The 18,425-nt window shown below is 37.1% G+C and overlaps 1 protein-coding gene across 1 annotated transcript; it reads left to right on the top strand.

Moving 5' to 3' along the window:
- Nucleotides 1–403: 403 nt before the first annotated feature.
- On the top strand, nucleotides 404–712 carry LOC134366811 (ubiquitin-conjugating enzyme E2 D3-like). Its single transcript, XM_063083271.1, has one exon. The coding sequence runs from the start codon at nucleotides 404–406 to the stop codon at nucleotides 710–712; it is 309 nt and encodes a 102-aa protein (XP_062939341.1).
- The last annotated feature ends 17,713 nt before the right edge of the window (nucleotides 713–18,425 follow it).

Below are 18,425 nucleotides of genomic sequence, written 5' to 3'. Positions count from 1 at the left end.
AACTCCTCAGTTTTTGCTTTTAGTACCATAGTCTTTTTTAGTACTTCAGTACTTTTTAGTACTGTATGTCTTTCTCTTATTAAGATGTTTCAATGTCATGTGCATGAGCTCCATAGGTCTGGAGAGGCAAAAGATGCTTCTCAGGGAAGAGGCCACCCAGTCCACAGCTTGAGGAAGGCCCTCACCGCAATGCACCAGTGTCCGGCAGAGCCGATGAGAGATGAAGAGATCTTTCCCCACCACCTTCATAATCAAGAGTTTTGGTTGGCCTTTGAGGACACACAGATAGTGAGGAGCCTGAGAAAAAGCACAGACATTGGAGGTAAAACGGACTAATAAAGAACATAGTGATTTGGCCTATGAACCTCCAGAACAATGTTCTGCAGGCCTAGTTGGGGATGATATGTTCCATTGGCAATCCACAATTATGGGACCTCATAACAGCCCATATGAAGGTGGTGTATTCTTTTTGACAACTCATTTTCATGTGCACTACCCCTTCAAACCACCTAAGGTTGCATTTATAAGAATTTATCATCCAAATGTTAACAGCAATGGCAGCATTTATCTCCATATTCTAAGATCACGGTGGTCTCCTGCTTCAATGCTTCTAAAGTTCTTTTATACATTTGTTCACTGCTGTGAACCAAACCCAGATGACCCCCTAGTGCTAGAGATTGCACAGATTGGTAAAACCTACAAAGATAAATAACAATAGAATATCTCGGGAATGGGCTCAGAAGTGTACCATGTGATGCTACTCTAATCAAGATAACCTGTTTTGTAGCTGTAATAAACTTTAAATTACTGTTTCTTTTTAAATTTTTTTATCCAGCTCCTCCACTAACAGATGTCATCTTTTTTAATTTTACTTTTTGTTTAATTCCCTCCATTCATTCATATGCCCATCTGAGAAGTTTTAAGTTCTTCCAGCTTTGGACAATAACTTCTTTTAGAAACTGTAAAGTAGTTACAAGGGAATAGTTGCCAAAGATTCAGTATTTTTTAAAAAAATGGAGCATGGAGTTTTATGTGGCCAATGCCTTCACTCTAACTTGGTTATGAGACTAAAACTATTCCTCACTGTTCTAACATGCTGAAGAAATCATCTGGGGAGGGGGGCGGAGATGGATGCTCATTTGTCACATCAAAGGAAGCAGTATTATTCTAGCAGCACCCATTCTTGTTTAAGCTTTCCACTCTTAGAGATCTGAGGTTATGTGGTATACTTTATGCTCATAACCAATGTGACTGGAGAATTTGTATTGCATTTATAGCATCATTAGAACTGAAAATATGATGTATTTTATACTTGTCCATAAAGTAGTGACCTGTTCTTATTCTACAGAGAATGGAGAAAAAACAGAATTCCAAAGTTTCTATAACGAATGGTTCTGGTGAGCAGAGCCTATCTCCTGTAGAATTTCCAGCACACTTATCTCAGGCAGGAATCAGATATCAGCCTCCGTTAGATCTCCGAATGTGAATGCTTACTCAACCCTCAACATGCTTTTTACAGGAATATGAAAGGCAAATACTATTTAATATAAAAAAAATCATTAGTTCAAGATGCATGTGTTCAGAGACATCATAAGACTGTTTTTTTCTGAGTTTCACTTCAGATCTGAAAGGTTATCCATTGTGAAAATTAACCACTGTACTTTTAGTGTGAAGACCCATGACCTGAAGTCAATAGATTCATATACATAAGTGTGTATATGTACACATATAATATACATATATATTTGTTATCTTTGCTTTGTTACCCTTTTCCTCTTATTCTAGGATTCTACTTTTCTTGAAATAATATGATAGTAATGGTCATATAAATGTCACTTCCATACTATACTTCAGGTCAGTAATGAAGATGGAAACTCCTAGCAACTGGGGATATTTTTCAAGCTAATCATTTCTTGGAACCTAAGTCAAAGAAGCCTTTTTCAGTTGAGCTAATAAAAGCAAGGAATTGACTCTAGTGAACAGCTCATTGCAGCACTAATAGAAATTGACTGCCAGACTTCTCTGTGCACCATCAATATGGTGCCATTGCTTGCAATGATAGGCACTACAGGGCATTGGTAAGTACAATCTGAGGACCATGCATATGGTTCTATGGGACAACTTGTGATGTCTTAAAAAATGCTGTCCTCTTATTTAGACTTTGTCTCAGTTTTAAAGCACTTTATGTAGGAAGCCATTCTTGAGCCACCATGTCTGAGTTAGATGCTCCTTCCACAGATATCTTATAACACCCTGTAATTCCTCTCTCATTGTATTCTTATCCCACTTCATTTTTAATGTCTATACAATTTATTATAGTTTCCACTAGACTCTAAATTCTATGAAAGGAAAAGTCAAAATGATCCCATTTACTACTACAACATCAGTGTCTAAAAAATTCATGGAATATGAAGAAAATGTGGGGTTTGCCAAATTTCTTAATCCTTCTGAGTTTTAGTTTCCTCATCTGTAAATGGGGAATACAGATGAAATATGCTCTCCTTTTATTCCAAAGGCTGCTGTGAGGCACAAATATTATTATGATCTAAAAGTACTTTAAAAATAGTCAAAACTAATTCAAATACAAGCATTTATTCAGAATTATGTAGAATTATTGAGACAGTTACTATAAAACACATTTAAAATTTACTAAAACAAGAACATAACCTGTTTTTATAATTGCAGTGTTAGGCCTTATAATGATTTCCAGAGACTGTGTAATGAAAAGTTTCTGGTAGCTAAGAAAAGGGGTACCAGAATTTTGATGTAGAAGGGACAAAAGTGGTGAGCAAACAAAAGAATTTATGCTTCTGATTTTATGGAAACTTGGGAAAGGTCAGTGCAAGAAATATTTGGAACCTATTGTATACTAGGGATTGTCATATGTAAAGAAATCCTTAAGCAGCTCATAGTTTAGTGGAAGTAACAGATGGCAAAGTCAGTGACAGAAAGAGAATTTGCTCATCAGCTCTCCTGACCCTACTATCCCCTTAAAATGTATCATCTCCTATCTTTTAAAATTAATTTCCATAAGCAAATATTCTCTTTTCAACCTTGCAACACTTCAACTGATAATGAAAGGTGGATGATTATTTCTGTGCCCATCTGAAGTCATTTTAAAGTTAATGATATGAATAAGGATTGTGTTTTAGGTACTTTGACCTTTAAAATAGAGAATGAAATCTAAGACATCCAACTCTCCTTAGTTTATCAGTTACTATCACACAAAAGAATGTACACTCATGTAGAAATTATGCATATATTTTTATAGGTACTTATGATTCCTTATTAGTAGCATATATCCCTCTAAATAAAATATTAAACTAATGTGAACTGAATTTGTCAGAAACCAAGAGATAAAACTTTAAAATTCTAGGTAACCTAATATGATAGCAGGAATATTTTTTTCTAAACTTTGTTTCACACAAGGTTATATAAGGTCAACAAACTATGCAAATTCTGAGATAATTAAATTCAATTTCTAACTTCTGAAAGCTGAAAGAGTATAAATATATGCCACAGTGATCAGTATTTGTATTCCCCCCTTGGTTTAACATTAATGGATATGAAATTTTCTGATTATACAGATGCAATTGTATAATTCACAATGCTTTGCAAAACCCAAAATATGCTTTTTTCTCGTTCCTAATTTGATTAAAAATAACTTTGGTGTTTGAGCTAATTTCATATTTTAGCCTCCCAAATCTAGCATATATTATCGTTTTTCTACACACCACACCCCTCTCCAGATTGTAGACAGTTTTGTTCCAAATGCAAACTTTACTTTGTTTTCTTTTTCAAAATCTTTGTGGTTAGAATTTAAAAATTTGTCACAAAATATTCAGTGATTGTCACCGATAATAGATGATTCGTGATACAGAACTGAGAAAAAGAGTTCATTCAAAAAGCATTTATTAAGTATTTCATATAGGCATAAATCAGTTAAGATCGCTGACTATTTGTACCTTGCATTCTAAAACAATATACCATTAAAACAAATGGCGGGAAGCTTTTATCTAGCCTGCAGAGGGTCAGAACAGGCTTTAGAGAGCAAGTTCTAATTTAGCTGAACTCTGAAAAATGACTCTGCATTTATTAGGCAAAGAGTAAAAGTATGAGCATTCCAGGGAAAGAAAGAGCATGTGCAAAAGTTCTGAGGAGGCATGGAGTATAGCAAGTTTGAAGACAAGAAATAATCTCCATATGACTGTAGCGTAAGAGAGCAAAGATGAGTAGGTATGAGATGAAGCTAGAGTGGTGGGCAGAGGCTAGAACACAAAGGCTTTTGTGAGCCACATTATTAAGTTTTGCCCTCATTCTAAAAGTCATGCATAGCCACTGAAAAGCTCTATCATATTTGTGTCTATTCAGGGCATCAATGGCGTGAATGCCCTTTTTACCCCTTGGCTGGCCCAGTGTGAGGTGAGACACATTGAGCTGACTGTACTCACTTTAAATACATGACCATTGACAGTGAGTGTGCTTTTAGCATTGCCCAGCAATATTATTACATTTCTGAGGTGTAGCAGATTGAATTATGTCCCCCCCAAAACTCACTGAAGCTTGAATTGTGTTCCCCAAGTTTTATGTATTAGAAACTTGGCCCCCGTTGTGACTGTTAAGAGAGCAGGAAATCCTATTATGGTAATTGCAAGATGGGGCCTTGAAGAGGTGATTAGATTATAGGACCATGCCATAGTGAGTGGATTAATAATGGTGGTCAGGACATGTTTCTGAGGGCTTTGAAAAGAGAGCACATGAGGAACTATCTCTCTTGCTCTCTGCTTGGCCATTTTGCAATGTGATACCCTGCTGTCACTGAAGTCACCATCAAAGAAGGCCTTCCCTAAATGTGTTCCCTGGACTTTGGGCTTCCCAGCCTCAGAAACTGTAAGCAATGAATTTTGTTTTCTTTTGAATTACCCAGTTCTATGTATTTTGTTATAAACAACAGAAATGGCCTAATACACCAGGCCTATCCTCTCTTCTGCTTACTAGGGACTATTTTGCACTTTCTTCTCACCTCAGATCTTCAACACCTCACTTTCAGTTAATTCTCTTGCTTCTTATTTCAGTATGAAAGCAGAAGAAATCAGAAGAGAATAGCCAGCTCCTTCTACCATATCTACCAAACTGATCTGCAACTCTTCGCAGTTGCCACTAATGGAACTCATGTTTGATAGAATAATATGATACAAAACAAATTAAGAAATAGGCTTTACTGATGAAATGCACAAAGTGGTAGTTAGCAACAAGACTATTAGAAGAAGAATATGACCTTCCCAGTCCTTTCATCACATCATGGAGTGGCATACTGAGGTAATCAGTTAAACATGCAGTGGGTTTTTATTCCAATGTAGGGACCCTGCCCTCTGTTGCTTTCCATTTTCATAGAGTACAATAGGCAGAATTCTAAAATGACCCCAATAACTCTCACCTTATGTAAACCTCTCCTCTTCAAGTATAGGTGGAACCTGTGAATATGATGAGACATCCCTCCTGTGATAACGTTGTTATATAACAGGATTATCCTGAGTGGGCCTGACGTAAGCAAGTGAGCCCTTTAAAAGCAGAGCATTTTCTCCGACTTCCTATTTCACAAAATAGAAATTCAGATGGACATTCTGCAACTGGCCTGTAAGAAAACAAGCATCCATGTTGTGAACTGCCTACAGATTCCACATGAAAAAAAATTACCAGCAGCCTGTAGGAAAAGAAAGTGGACCCTGAAAAACAGATAGCAGGAAAATGGAGGCTACAGTCCCACAACCACAAGAAAATGAATTTTGCCAACAAACAGTGAGCTTGGGAGACAAAACCAAGCCCCAAATAAGAAGCACACCCTGGCAAACAGCTTGATTTCAGCCTGGAGAGACCCTGATGAGAAAATCCAGCCACACCTTGCTCTTATTTCTGACCTACAGATACTACACAGGTGTTAATACATTATATTGGAGATAATACATCGGTGTTACTTTAAGCCACTAAGTCTGTGATCATTTTACTATGCGGCAATAGAAAACTAATACAGATTTGGGTACCTGGAAGTGGGCTACTGTTATAGCAAATACCCAAAAATGTGGGAGTAGTTTTAGAATTGGGAGGTGGAGAAAGGTTAGAAGAATTTTCAGGAGCATGAGAGAAAAACTCTTAATTACTCTAAACTCACTTTTAATACAAATATGACACTAAAGACTGCTGGTGAGGGCTCAACAGGAAATTAGGAATATGCTATTGGAAACTGGAGGAAAGAAGATGATTGTTATGTGGTGGCAGAATGTTTAGCAAAATTGCATCCTGCAGTTATGTGGATGAACTTGTAAGTGATGAACTTGGAAATATAGCTAAGGAGATTTCTGAGCAAAGTGCTGAAAATGCTGCCTAGTTTCTTCCGGCTGCTTATTATAACATGAGAATGGAGAGAGATAAATTGAGTAAAAACTGTTAAAATATCAAAAATGAGCATGCATCTGATAATTTTGAAAATTCTCAACCTCTTAAGATGGCAAAAGATGCTAAAATCAAGAAAAGGTTGCTGAAAGGGTGGTGTAGAGGAAAGCTCAGCATGTGTCTCTACCTTTTACTAAAACATCAGGAGGATTAAAAGATCAAAGTATTCAGTAACACAAAAGGCTCTTGTGAGAGATTGAGTCTGAGATATTCTCTCCATCAAACCAGAGCACCTCTAGGAAGCTTAAGAACATTGCCTCTCAGTCATCTGAGCAGAAGCTAAAAATAGATAAATAATTATCTCAGGAATGTATGTGGACCAGCCTTTTTTTCTAATAGAGTAAAACCCATGGAAATTTTTACAAGGCCCACAATGGTTCTTGAGTAAATTAAATCAACGGAAACACTTCCAGCTGGGACTGAAAGGGATAAAGAGAGTACAAAACAAATAAGGCTGTCAGATCCTCAAAATTCTACCACTCAAATGCAAAAACATGTACATTTCATAGAAAAGGAAGGGCAACTCCAAGGGCAGAATCAAGAGCCAGGCAGAATCAATAGCTCAATGAGTCTATACAAGATCCCAGATGAATTATTTTCAGGCCCCAAAACCTAATAGAAACAAATCCAACATTTGCCTGGTTGGATTTCTAAACTGCTTGGACCCATGACCCCTTACTTTCCTTTTTCCTTTTTTGAAACTTAATGTCTATAACTGTTTTCCTATGCTTGTCCCACCATTGTGCATTGGGAGTAATGGAAGAAGATAACTTGTCTGTTTCGTTTTGTATGTATTTGATGGAGAAAAACTTTCATATCTAGGAGCCTCATTTCTATCTGAATGTCTGAGTTAGATGATGACATTTTGAATTTTAAACAAAGAGAATCTAGATGATTTTCAGTCAGACCCGATAATATAAGACTTAGATTTAGATGATGAGATTTAGGACTTAAGCTGATACCGTAATGGTATGAAAATTTGGGGAATATAGGATGGAACAAATGTATTTTGCCTGTGGGTGAGACATAAATCTTGGGAACCAAAATCCACACTGTGGTAGGTAGAATGATCTTTGTCTCCTGATGTCAGTCATGTGATTAGGTCATATTACATAATCAAAAGGATTTTGCAGATGTAATTAAGTTTACTAATCAGCTGTCCTTGAGAAAAGATTATCTCAGTTGGCCTAACCTAATCACACAAGCCCTTTAAAACCAAAGAGCATTCTGGCCAATTTCAACTTCTGGGTAGGGGGAGTGTCAGATAGACTGAAAGCAGCCTGAGAAGGATTCAACTCAAGAGAGATATTCCATTGCTAGCACTGAAGATGGAGGGAGTCACACAGAAATGATCTGAAAACAGCCTCTAAAAGCTGGATGTAGCCCCAGCTGACAGCCAGCAAGGAAACAAGGACCTCAGCCCTACAGCAGAAAGGACCTAATTCTGTCCACCCAAATGAGCTTGCAAGTGAATTCTTTCCCAAAGTCTCCAGATAAGAACCTAGTCCAACTGACACTCTGATTTTGGCCTTATGAGACCCTAAGCTGAGAACCCATTTGAGCCCACCAAGACTTTCAACCTACAGAACTGTGAGATAACACGTATATATGGTGTTTTTTTAAGCTGTTAAATTAGTGGTAATTTGTTATGTAGCATCAAACATGAGAGCAACTTTATCTTTGGTAGGATAATCAAACTACTGGAGTATCAGGAAGTCTTGGCTTAATCAACAACAGTTTGAAAGAGCTATCTGTGAAAATGAGCAGCCTGGCATCTCGAGAGCCTGTGTGAAGATACAGATCCTTCTGCTTGGGTTGGAGAGTGGGAAAGAAAGCCACAGTCATCTATAAAGCTGAGTTCAAAGGCAGCCCAGCCTCCTGAAAGATGAAGTTGATCACCTATCATTTTCCAGGTAACGTTTATTGTACTCTCAGGGTAATTTTTGACTACAATATACTCTGACTTTCTCTACATTACTATGTGTAACTTTTCTGTGCTTCTTTCTGTGACCAGCTACTCCACTTGTGCACTCTAACCCATCTACACTAAACTATCTGAAGGTCTCACTCTAGCAATTTTCCTACTTTCCTTAATGATCAAAATTTCCTTCTCTACTGGCTCATTCCCATTAGGATGCAAACATCCTGTTAGTTCTATGATCTTAATAAATTAATAAATTAAAATAAAAACCTTTTCTGATCTCACATCTTCCATAGCTACTACCCATTTCTCTACCTACCCCACTTACATCAAACCTCCTTGAACAAATGTTTGGTATCTTGCTCTCTACAAATCCTCTCTTTTCATCTTCTTGAACTCGTTTATTTTTTATTTATTTTATTTATTATTTATTTTTTTACTTTAACTTCTCAATATACATTATAGTTGATTTTCATGATCCTTTACCTGTTCCTCTTCCCCCCTCCCTCTTTCTCATTTAAATCAATATTTTGCTCCTAATCACTCTTTCCAAGATTATCAATGACTTCTATAATGTTAATCCAATAACCACTCTCTGTCCTCATCTTATCTGATCTATCAGCAGCATCTAACATAGGTGATAAGATGTTTTCCTCCTACCTTACTAACCACTTTTTTTCAGCCACCTTGATGGCTCTTACTCATCTGTTCAACATGTACATATTGCAGTATTTCAATATCATTGTTTGTTTCCCTCCCCAGAGCAGATCCTGAGTAAATACCAATAAGGAAGTGTTGTGTTAATACCAATAAGGAAGTAAATACCAATAAGGAAGTGTTAAAGGAAAATAAAACAAAGAAAGAAGACTGATGAGTTATCAAGCAAGTTTCAATTGTGTGCTAGAGGGAGCAAAATCTCACCGGGGCATGATGAGAGGCAGTGTAGAATATATACATTGTTGTTATCCCATGTAAAGGATGAATGAAATGAAAGCATTTATCTATAAGCACTTATCTCAGATTGGCAGCTGTTCCTGGGTGAGTGGCAATAAATTCTTACAACTTTCAGCTTTCTGTGTGTAAGGACAGATTGAACTTTAGTGTCCAGAGATAATTTTAAAAAGAAATAAAGATACATAGGTGCTGACCATTGGAAGTTGGGCTGGCATGCATAAAAATGATAAGTGCCAAGAGGATGTGGGCAGGGCACCAACATCAGGTATTTTGGGGATATAGTCTTAGGACTCTTGTCATTTTCTGTCACTACCAAGTCCCTTCATGATCTCAATCAATCCCATGGATATAAATACCTTCTATATACTGGAGACTCCCAAATTTATATCTCTAGCCTGGACTTCTGTCCTTAATTCCAACTGCCTACTTGACATTTCTAGTTGAGTGTCTAATATGCATGTCAAATTAATATATCTAAACCAACCATATGCTGTTTATCTCCAAAATTATTTCACCTCCATTCTTCTCTACATCAATAATACTGTTCCACCAGCCACTCAGTTGCTCAAGCTAAAGCCCTGGCATCATCCTTGATTCTTCTGGTTCATATCCCACATTCCATTCATCATAAAATCTGGTAGTCTTCCGAAACAAAAAGAGCCTCCAAAATGGTCTATTTTTCTTTTGCCCCCTGACCCAAGTTTATTCTTGACACTGCAGCCAGAATGATCTTTAAAAAGATATAGGTCAAATGTGTAATTACTATAGTCAAAATCTTCCAGTGGTTTCCTGTTTCACACAGAGGAAAAGTAAAAATTTTTACATTAATTACAATATCTTACATAATTTTTATTCCCCTGATCTCATTAGCATTTACCAGATGCAAATTCAAATGTGCTTGAGACCAAAGGTTATGCCCCTATGCAATCCTGCTTCCAAAACCTATGCTTTCCTCAGGCTCACTCATACAGATTGCTATGTTTTCTTTCTATATTTTAGCACTAGTTATTATTCATCTTTACTTATATTAATTTCAATACAAACTATTGCTGCTTTACATTTTTACTTTTATTTTGTTTTATTTTTTAATAAGGACTTAGATTTAATGATGTTTTAAGTGTTTTAAATAAAATATTTAATATGATGCTCATGAACATCCTCTGAGATAGATGCTATTAATAGCTATTTTTTATAGTTGAGGACACTGGATATTAGGTATATAAAATAATTTGCATACTTTGCAAAGTCGCCATGTGGCTGACTTCAGACTTGAACATAAGAATCTACCTCTAGAGAGTTTGCTGGACATATTCACAATAATGTGAAGAAATTAGGTGAAAAACAGAACTGTTCCTTACCAATAAAAAAGATAGAAATATACCCAATCTTGGACACAAATTAGAGACAAACTTTCAGTAAATGTTACTTGGTGTTGTAGCTCAGATCTCTTCTGTAGATGTTAGTGTTATCAATAGACCAGGCTCGGCATGCCCTCTCGCACTAAACAAATGACTTGAAAGTCCAAAAGTTGGTTCAAGGATTGGAAGGTTTATTCAGATTACCGGTACTCAACTAAATGTCTAACCAAGCAAGCAAACAAAGAGAAAAGAGGAGCAGTGGTGTACAGTTTATCTTAGTCCCAATTGGTGGGGCCAACCTATTCCGCTGACACAGTAATTGATAAAAGCAGTTCTCCCCACTGTTCTTGGCACAAAGAAGATAAGTACTGACTAGATTTAAATCAGAGAAACAAAACACCCTCATAGGAGCAGATACAATCTAACCAAACAAGAAGAGGGCTCAGAAAATCAGAGAAAGGCAAAGAGAATTTTAGTGGCTTCCAGACTTACAGTCACTGCACGGCATGGGAATGAATCCCCACCACTCTCATGAATTCCCCCCTCAGGGGGAACCTGTTCAAGCAAGATCTTCATGGTGTGGGACTGGCCTTCCCACTTCTGGTAGTTACCCGTCAGGGCAAGCTGCTGCTGGCCACATGGAGCATGCTTCTCAGAGGTTGAGAGGAGTTTAAGCTGTAGCTGTCCAGAAGTCACTTTAAAAAGGAAGGAGGGGGCGGAGTAAAAGAGAACAAAGCATTGCCGTGTCAGAATTTAGGCCAGGCCAGGGACTCCAGGAGAGACTTACCAGCAGCAGAGACATGGGAGCAAAATAGTCTCAAGGCCACTTACCTCTTGCAGCTAGAGTCTTCTCTGGTGCCCAAAGCTTTCCAGTTTTTGCCATGACTAAATTAGGCTTTTGGATGTCAAAGTCATAGAAATGAACAATGTACCCAGCAGTAAAGCAAGCAATGCTTTATTAAAAGAGGAAGTAGACTTGTGCAAACGGGGGGCGTGGGGGGGGAAGTAACAGCAAAGCTAGCTCCCCATGGGGAGCTGTTCAGGGTCTTTTATAGGGAAAGGAGTTAAGGGGTACAGGCCAGCATAACTGGAGGTGGTCCATTCTATTCTTCCTGGTTTCATCATGGGTGCATGCTCAGTAGGTCCAAGATGGCAGTGGTGTTCATCATTGTCATCCCAGGAAGTTCATTGTAGCAGTCACCTTGAAGCTTTATGAGGAGGGAGGAATTCCTAAAGGGGTCTTAAAGTTAATCTGTAACTTAATTTTTACAATTACAGTAAACAAGCTTTGGGGAGGAGTTTTGCAGCTCTGTAAGTATCTGTTTCCTCTCTTATCTCATTCTATTTTATCAGGGTGGGCCATGGGGTAATCATTTGCCCTAGGGGTCTCATGACTGAGAAGTGGGAAAGTAACAAAGTGTCCTCTGCAGGGAAAATGGAGTTGGTTTGGTTCACAGGCCTAGCCTTACTCTGTTTCATTAGGGCTTACCCTAAAGACAAAGGTTGTGCTGGACCTTACAGGCTAAAGAGAGAGAAATTTGTGTGGAAGGCCTAGAGACCAAATCTGTCATGTTGTCACTTATCAAATTATCCCCACTATAAGCTCAGTGCAGTTTAAAGGCTGGGAAGTCCATGGTCAAGGGGGCATGTCTGGTGATAGCCTACCAGGTGGGAACTCTCTACAGGGTCCCATGGGGACACAGGGTTTTGCATGGCAAGAATGGCATATTTATACTTTTGGATACCAGATAATGATAATTGTGAACATCAAGGAATTCCTAGAGAACTAGTAGTTCAACACCTATAGTTTTCAAACGAAGACATTGACATCCAGAAAAACCACGTAACTTCCTCTAGTTGGTGGCAGGGCTGCAGTTAGAAACCAGAATTCTTCATGTCTTCTTTGTTCTTCTTTTCACTTTTCCACACCAAATCAATGATGCTATATCTATAAGAACAGAAAAAGAAAATAGAAAACAAAGCAAAAACCAAGTCTCAAAAACCCTGTCTTTAGTTCTGTGATCAGACCTTCATTGACAGTATAGCTGAAACAGCTAATAAATTACAGTCAGAAGAGAATAAATAGATTATGTAGAGAAAGAGTCTGAGTATAAATGAGAAATTCATGCCACATTTAAATTTTTTGATGTCTTATACCGTACAGGATTAGAAGGGTAACATAAAATAATTATTTCTAATGTCAATGTTAAAGAAATAAACTACCTGTATTCTATGATACTTCGACTATGTCTAGCAAATTGTTAAGGGTCATGATATGACCCACAGTATTCTTGGATCTATTTCACAAACAGTGTTGAACAGGATTCTTAATAGAGTGTATATTTTTTCTTCAAAATGTAATTTCTGCAAAATCATCCTCATACTGCATCCCTGACCAGTGATCATTTGAGCTATAGAAAGTGATCACACTTTATTGCTGAGGCTTTCATTTCTATCAGAAGATTTTATACTGAAACCAAAGTGGTAAATAATTTAGAAGTTGGATAAACTAAAGAGAATTTTCAGCAAGAGCATTCGTTTGCTTCACCCTTTGATGTGGAGGAGAAAAAGGACAAGATGAGAATTTAGTCAGTGTAACTTCCTCAATAAATCTATCTATAGTCAGCAGCATAATATATTTTGTGAAATCCTCTAAACTTTCGTCAGGAAAAAATGAAAGGAGAAAAGTATAAAGCAGCAAGAAATTAGATTAACTATCCCAATGAAAGTACCCTAGAGGGAAAAGAATTTGATTTTTCACAAACATACCCAGCACAGAAGATGAAAACAAAGCTACCTTCTTTATAGTATTCCTGTCTACTAGATGGTTTAATACTCTGCATACTTCATAGCTATTGGTCTTACGAAAGAAAGCTGTTTGAAATATAGTGCATTTTGGAGTTAATATCCAGTGATATTCTGAGTGTATCAGGGGTAAGGACAGAGAAATAATGAAGGAAATTTAAAGAGCAGCGGGTGTTTGATGGTCTTTAGGTAGTTAGCAGCCTAATTTAGAAATTAACTGGAAGATTAAGTGGCAAAGGTTCATTCCCAGTTTTGTAATTTATTTGTTTGCATTTCTCCTCAGCCAGAGTACTTAGTAAAGATGAATAACTCTTAAATATGAAATTATAGGGCCAAATTGATATCACATAGTCTTATTAAGAAGATTAAGATTTGAATTGTTTTTCCCCTTCAGAACATAATAGCATCTTCTTGTTGAGGGCAAAACCAAAACAAAACAAGCAAACAAAAAGAAATCTCTGGGGTTCATTTTATATTCAGAAGTTAAAGGTTACGTGTAGGCTTTGCAGTAGGAACGCCTAAACATTCAATTTTGTTACCTCCTCCCTTACAATTTGATTGATGACAGAGTTCTTAACATCAGCAATGGAAATCAAAGGGGAAAAACAATCAAACAATATCATCCAAAGCTGGGAGAAAAATAGCTTTCAATCTAAAATTGAGTGCCCTGAAAATTATCTTTCAACAATGATAAATATACTTTAGTGTAAATAAGAACCAAGAAAGTTGACCACCAGTAGACCTTACACTAAAGTAAGTTTTAAAGAATGTAATTCAAGAATGAAAAATGACAGGAAAAGAAGTTCTTAATTAGGAAATTGAAAATGAGCAAAAAAATTGCTAATAGATTACTGTAGGTAAATGTAAATTTTTAAAAATTAAAGTGATAATTTTCATGATTTATTTTAAAGTTCGTTGTGAAGAGGATGACCTGTTATACAGGTGGTCTAAGAAATTTGCGTGATTTGATGCAAGCAGTCAAGTTTATACTTTGTTAACGCATGGTAAAACCTCAACAGCAACCATTAAAATAACAGGCATATTTGAGTGATATAGAAAGACAAGGTGTCCAACAGAATATATTATTGGGACAAAATTCAATTAAGGAAAAGCTCACCGGCAAAATAAAAAATATTTTAAAGCATGTATTTGGAAATTATACACAGACTTCCATATTACTCATAAGTCAAAGAAGTCATAATGAAAAGTTTAAAATATTTATCTCTGAGCAAAAATGACAATGGTATAAGTCAAAATAGATTGTACATAGCAGAAGCAGTACATAAAGCAAAACTATTGGCCTTACATGCTTATATAAAAGAACAGAAATCAGCTAATATTTCTGTAAAGAACTAGATAGTAAATATTTTCAGCCATGCAGGCCAAAAGATCTCTGTCACAACTCTTCTACTCTGCCTTGACTCAAAAAGTCATAGACAATATGTAAACATGTGAATGTGGCTGTGTTTCAATAAAATTTTATGGACATTGAAATTTGAATTTTATGTAATTTTCATGTGTTCCAAAATATTATTTTTATATTTTTCAGCCATTAAAAAAAAATTATTCTTAGATCATAGGCCAAAATCTTAGATGGTGGGCCAAATTTGGCCAGTTGGCTACAGTTGCTGACCCCTATAATAGAAGAAAGACTAAAAATTAGTGGGCTAGGCATTTAAGAATTTAGGAAAAAAATAAAATCCTTAGCTAAAATAATTTGAATTATTGCTTCCCTGCTTGTCCAAAATATATTCAGCTTGTTCTACTTCTTTAACTCTTATTTGAAATACTGTATAGTTAGACTCCTAATCTATTCTCTACACCTATTGACTTCTCTTTTCTATTCCAACTCTTCTCTTTTCTATTTTAAATCTCTTAAGTTCTAGGCTGTATCGAGGGTGAATTTCTCAGTATATTATTATACTTCAGTTTATCAATTCTCTCTTTTATTCTCTTCAGTAGATAAAATAATCTATCGATAATTTTATTTTGGTTATTATATTTTTAATTATAGTCACTCTGGGTTATTTCTTTTATTTCTGGTTCAAAGCCATACTCATTTTGTTTTAAGCATGTCTAGGAATATTGTGGCTAGATTTTTTTTTTTTAATTTTGGGTGGGATTAGAATTGGAATTGTGGAAGAGAGACAGGTGCCATCTTGACTGAAATTGGACATGCTTTTGGTAATAATCTAAATTCAGACTAAAATTTAGCCTACCCAGCTTACTTTTCAGAGGCCAAGCTCCTGACGTAGAGTTACTTTGTGTGAAGCTATATCAAAGAGCAAAACACCATAGAGAAATGCCAGTTCTCATTGTTTGCTATTGGTCTGAGAGTTTCTTGAAGACTAGGTCTCTATCTTATTCATGTATCTCTCCTTATCAACTAGCATCATTTCTAACAAATGTTGATGAAACTTAAAAGCTTGACAATAAATTAAAAATGCCTTTTCTGATTAGACCCATCATTAATACCTTACTTAAGCCAGTGCTGCTGATTTGATTTTGACAGGAAATAGAATTTTGGGCTACTCTTGTCATAAATATATTAATATGTGCTGCAAGAAGAAGGATTTCTTCATCAAATTAAATAATGCTGCCCTTATAAAGGTTAAATATGACTTTTGACTATATGAATTCAGAGAATGTTTAACATGTGACTATTTAAAAAATCTTCAAAAGGTTGAAATAAATCCCCATCACATATAGAATCTTTTTATAAGAACATCTAGTAAGACTAATAATATAAAGACAAATATTGGAAAATGGTGATACAATAGATTCCTAAAGCTTAAATTGCATAGTGGTGCCATATTTTGAGGTCATTCAGATCATATTAATTGTGCAACTTTCAGCAAGACATTTAAATTTTCTGTCTCAATTTTAGGGTTTTAGATACATCAGATCACCAAAAGGTGATAGTATCCCAAGATTTGGCTTAAAAGAAAATCATTGTCCCATTCAATCCTCAAGATTAAATATCATGCCCAACCAAGCTCTGCCTTTTCGATTTATTGAAGATATTGGGCACAAGGCCAGCTAATACTAAAGCAGTGCTCTGATTATATTTTTGATTTTTTCCTTTAGTTTTACAGTTCTCTTGGGAGCCTCACAGTGAGGAGGGAGAGTAGAAGCCTGAAGCCTTGGTGGCACCCATGTTGTGTTAAGTCTGCAGGCTAGCAGGACATGAGAGAAGTGGGGGTGTGGCAGCCTCCACCCAGATTTCAGAGGATGTATGGAAAAGCCTGGGGGCCCAGGCAGAGTCCTGCTGCAGGATTGGAGCTACAGCAGAGGCCATCTACTAGAGCAATGCTGAGCAGAAAAGTGGGATCAGAGCCCCCACAGAGAGCCTCTACCAAGGAAATGTCTAGTAAAGCCAATGCAGTGGGGCTGCCACCAGGACCATGGAATTGTAAGGCTACTGCTAATGAGCAACACAAGCCTGGAAAAGCTCCAGGCTCCAGCACAGCCCAGTGGGCTGTGCCCAGCAGAGCTGTGGGGGTTGGGCTGCCCAAGGTTGTGGGGGCCCAGATGCCCAATTGTGACCAGGATGCAGGACTGGTAATCAAAGATTATTTTGGATCTTTAAGACATAATGTCTGCCCTTCTGGGTTTCAGACTTGTTTGGGGCCTGTTTCTCCTTTCTTTTGGTCTATTCCTCCCTTTTGGAATGGGAATGTGTACCCAATGTCTGTTCCACAATTGTATCTTGGCAGTAGATAAATTTGTTTTTGATTTTTACAGGTTCACAGCTGGAAGGACTTTTGCTTTTGATGTCAGATGAGACTTTGGACTTTGGACTTTTAAGTTGGTGCTGGAACAAGCTAAGACTTTTGGGACTGTTGGGATGGAATAATTGTATTTTGTATGTGAGAGTGACATGAGTTTTGGGGGTCCAGGGGTGGAATGATAGAGTTTGAATGTGTTGTGCCCCCAAAATTCATGCGGAAGTATGATCTTCAATGTGACAGTGTTGGAAGCTGTTTGAGTCATGGGGGCGGATCTCTCAGGAATGGATTAATGCTCTCCCTGGGGGAGGAGGGGTAGTGAGTGATTTCTCTTTGGTTAGTTCCCACAAGAGCTGGTTGTTTAAAAGATCCTGACAACTCCCCTCTCTCTTTCTTGCTTCCTCTCGCCATGTGATCTGCTTGTACCCACGGGTTGCCTGCCACTTTCTGCCATGAGTAGAAGCAGCCTGAGACCCATGTCAGATGCAGCTGTCCCAGAATTGCAAGCCAAATAAATCTCTGTTTTTTACAAATTACCCAGTCTCAGGTCTTTCTGTTATAGCAACACAAATGGACTAATACACACACCATCAAGGAAGAAGGTCTGCTTCTTCAAATCCAACAGAGACCGTAGGGATATTGTGACCTTTGTGTAGAGCCAATGGGGGCATGAAACAGGACTGTGCTACTTTAAAGAAGGAAACAGAAGTCAACATAATGGTGATCAATTAGTTGATTGCTGTTGAGATGTTAATGCATTTGCTCCTGGACAATCTGGCCAGAGACTTCAGACCTAGCAGGGAAAGGGAAGATGAAGAAGCCTTTGTTCAGGATCTAGATGTGTAGGGCTGAGGGGTTTGCCTCTGTGGGATGTTAACAGCCATAATAATAATAATTTGAACTTATATAGCACCTTTCAACCAAGAACTACAAAGCAGTTTAACTACATTAATTAATAAAGCCCACAATCCCCCTGGAGAGAGGAGGAGGATGACTAATAAGATTTGTAATTACAGGAGGAAACATTTCTGAATAAAGTATTGTCCACCAATAAAAAGAATATGTGTAAAGGAAAAAAAAAAAAAAAGAAAAAGCAATTCTAAGAAGAAAACACATATTACTTAACTATCTCTGTGAGGGAGAGAGACATAAAAATATGAGGGTACTTCAAAAAGTTCATGGAAAGATTCATATCATCTTTTAATTCTA

Source organism: Cynocephalus volans, chromosome X (genome assembly GCF_027409185.1).
Source record: "Cynocephalus volans isolate mCynVol1 chromosome X, mCynVol1.pri, whole genome shotgun sequence".
Classification (NCBI taxonomy): Eukaryota; Metazoa; Chordata; class Mammalia; order Dermoptera; family Cynocephalidae; genus Cynocephalus; species Cynocephalus volans.
The sequence above is the reverse complement of the archived record's forward strand: the minus strand, read 5'-3'. Positions and strand labels throughout refer to the sequence as shown.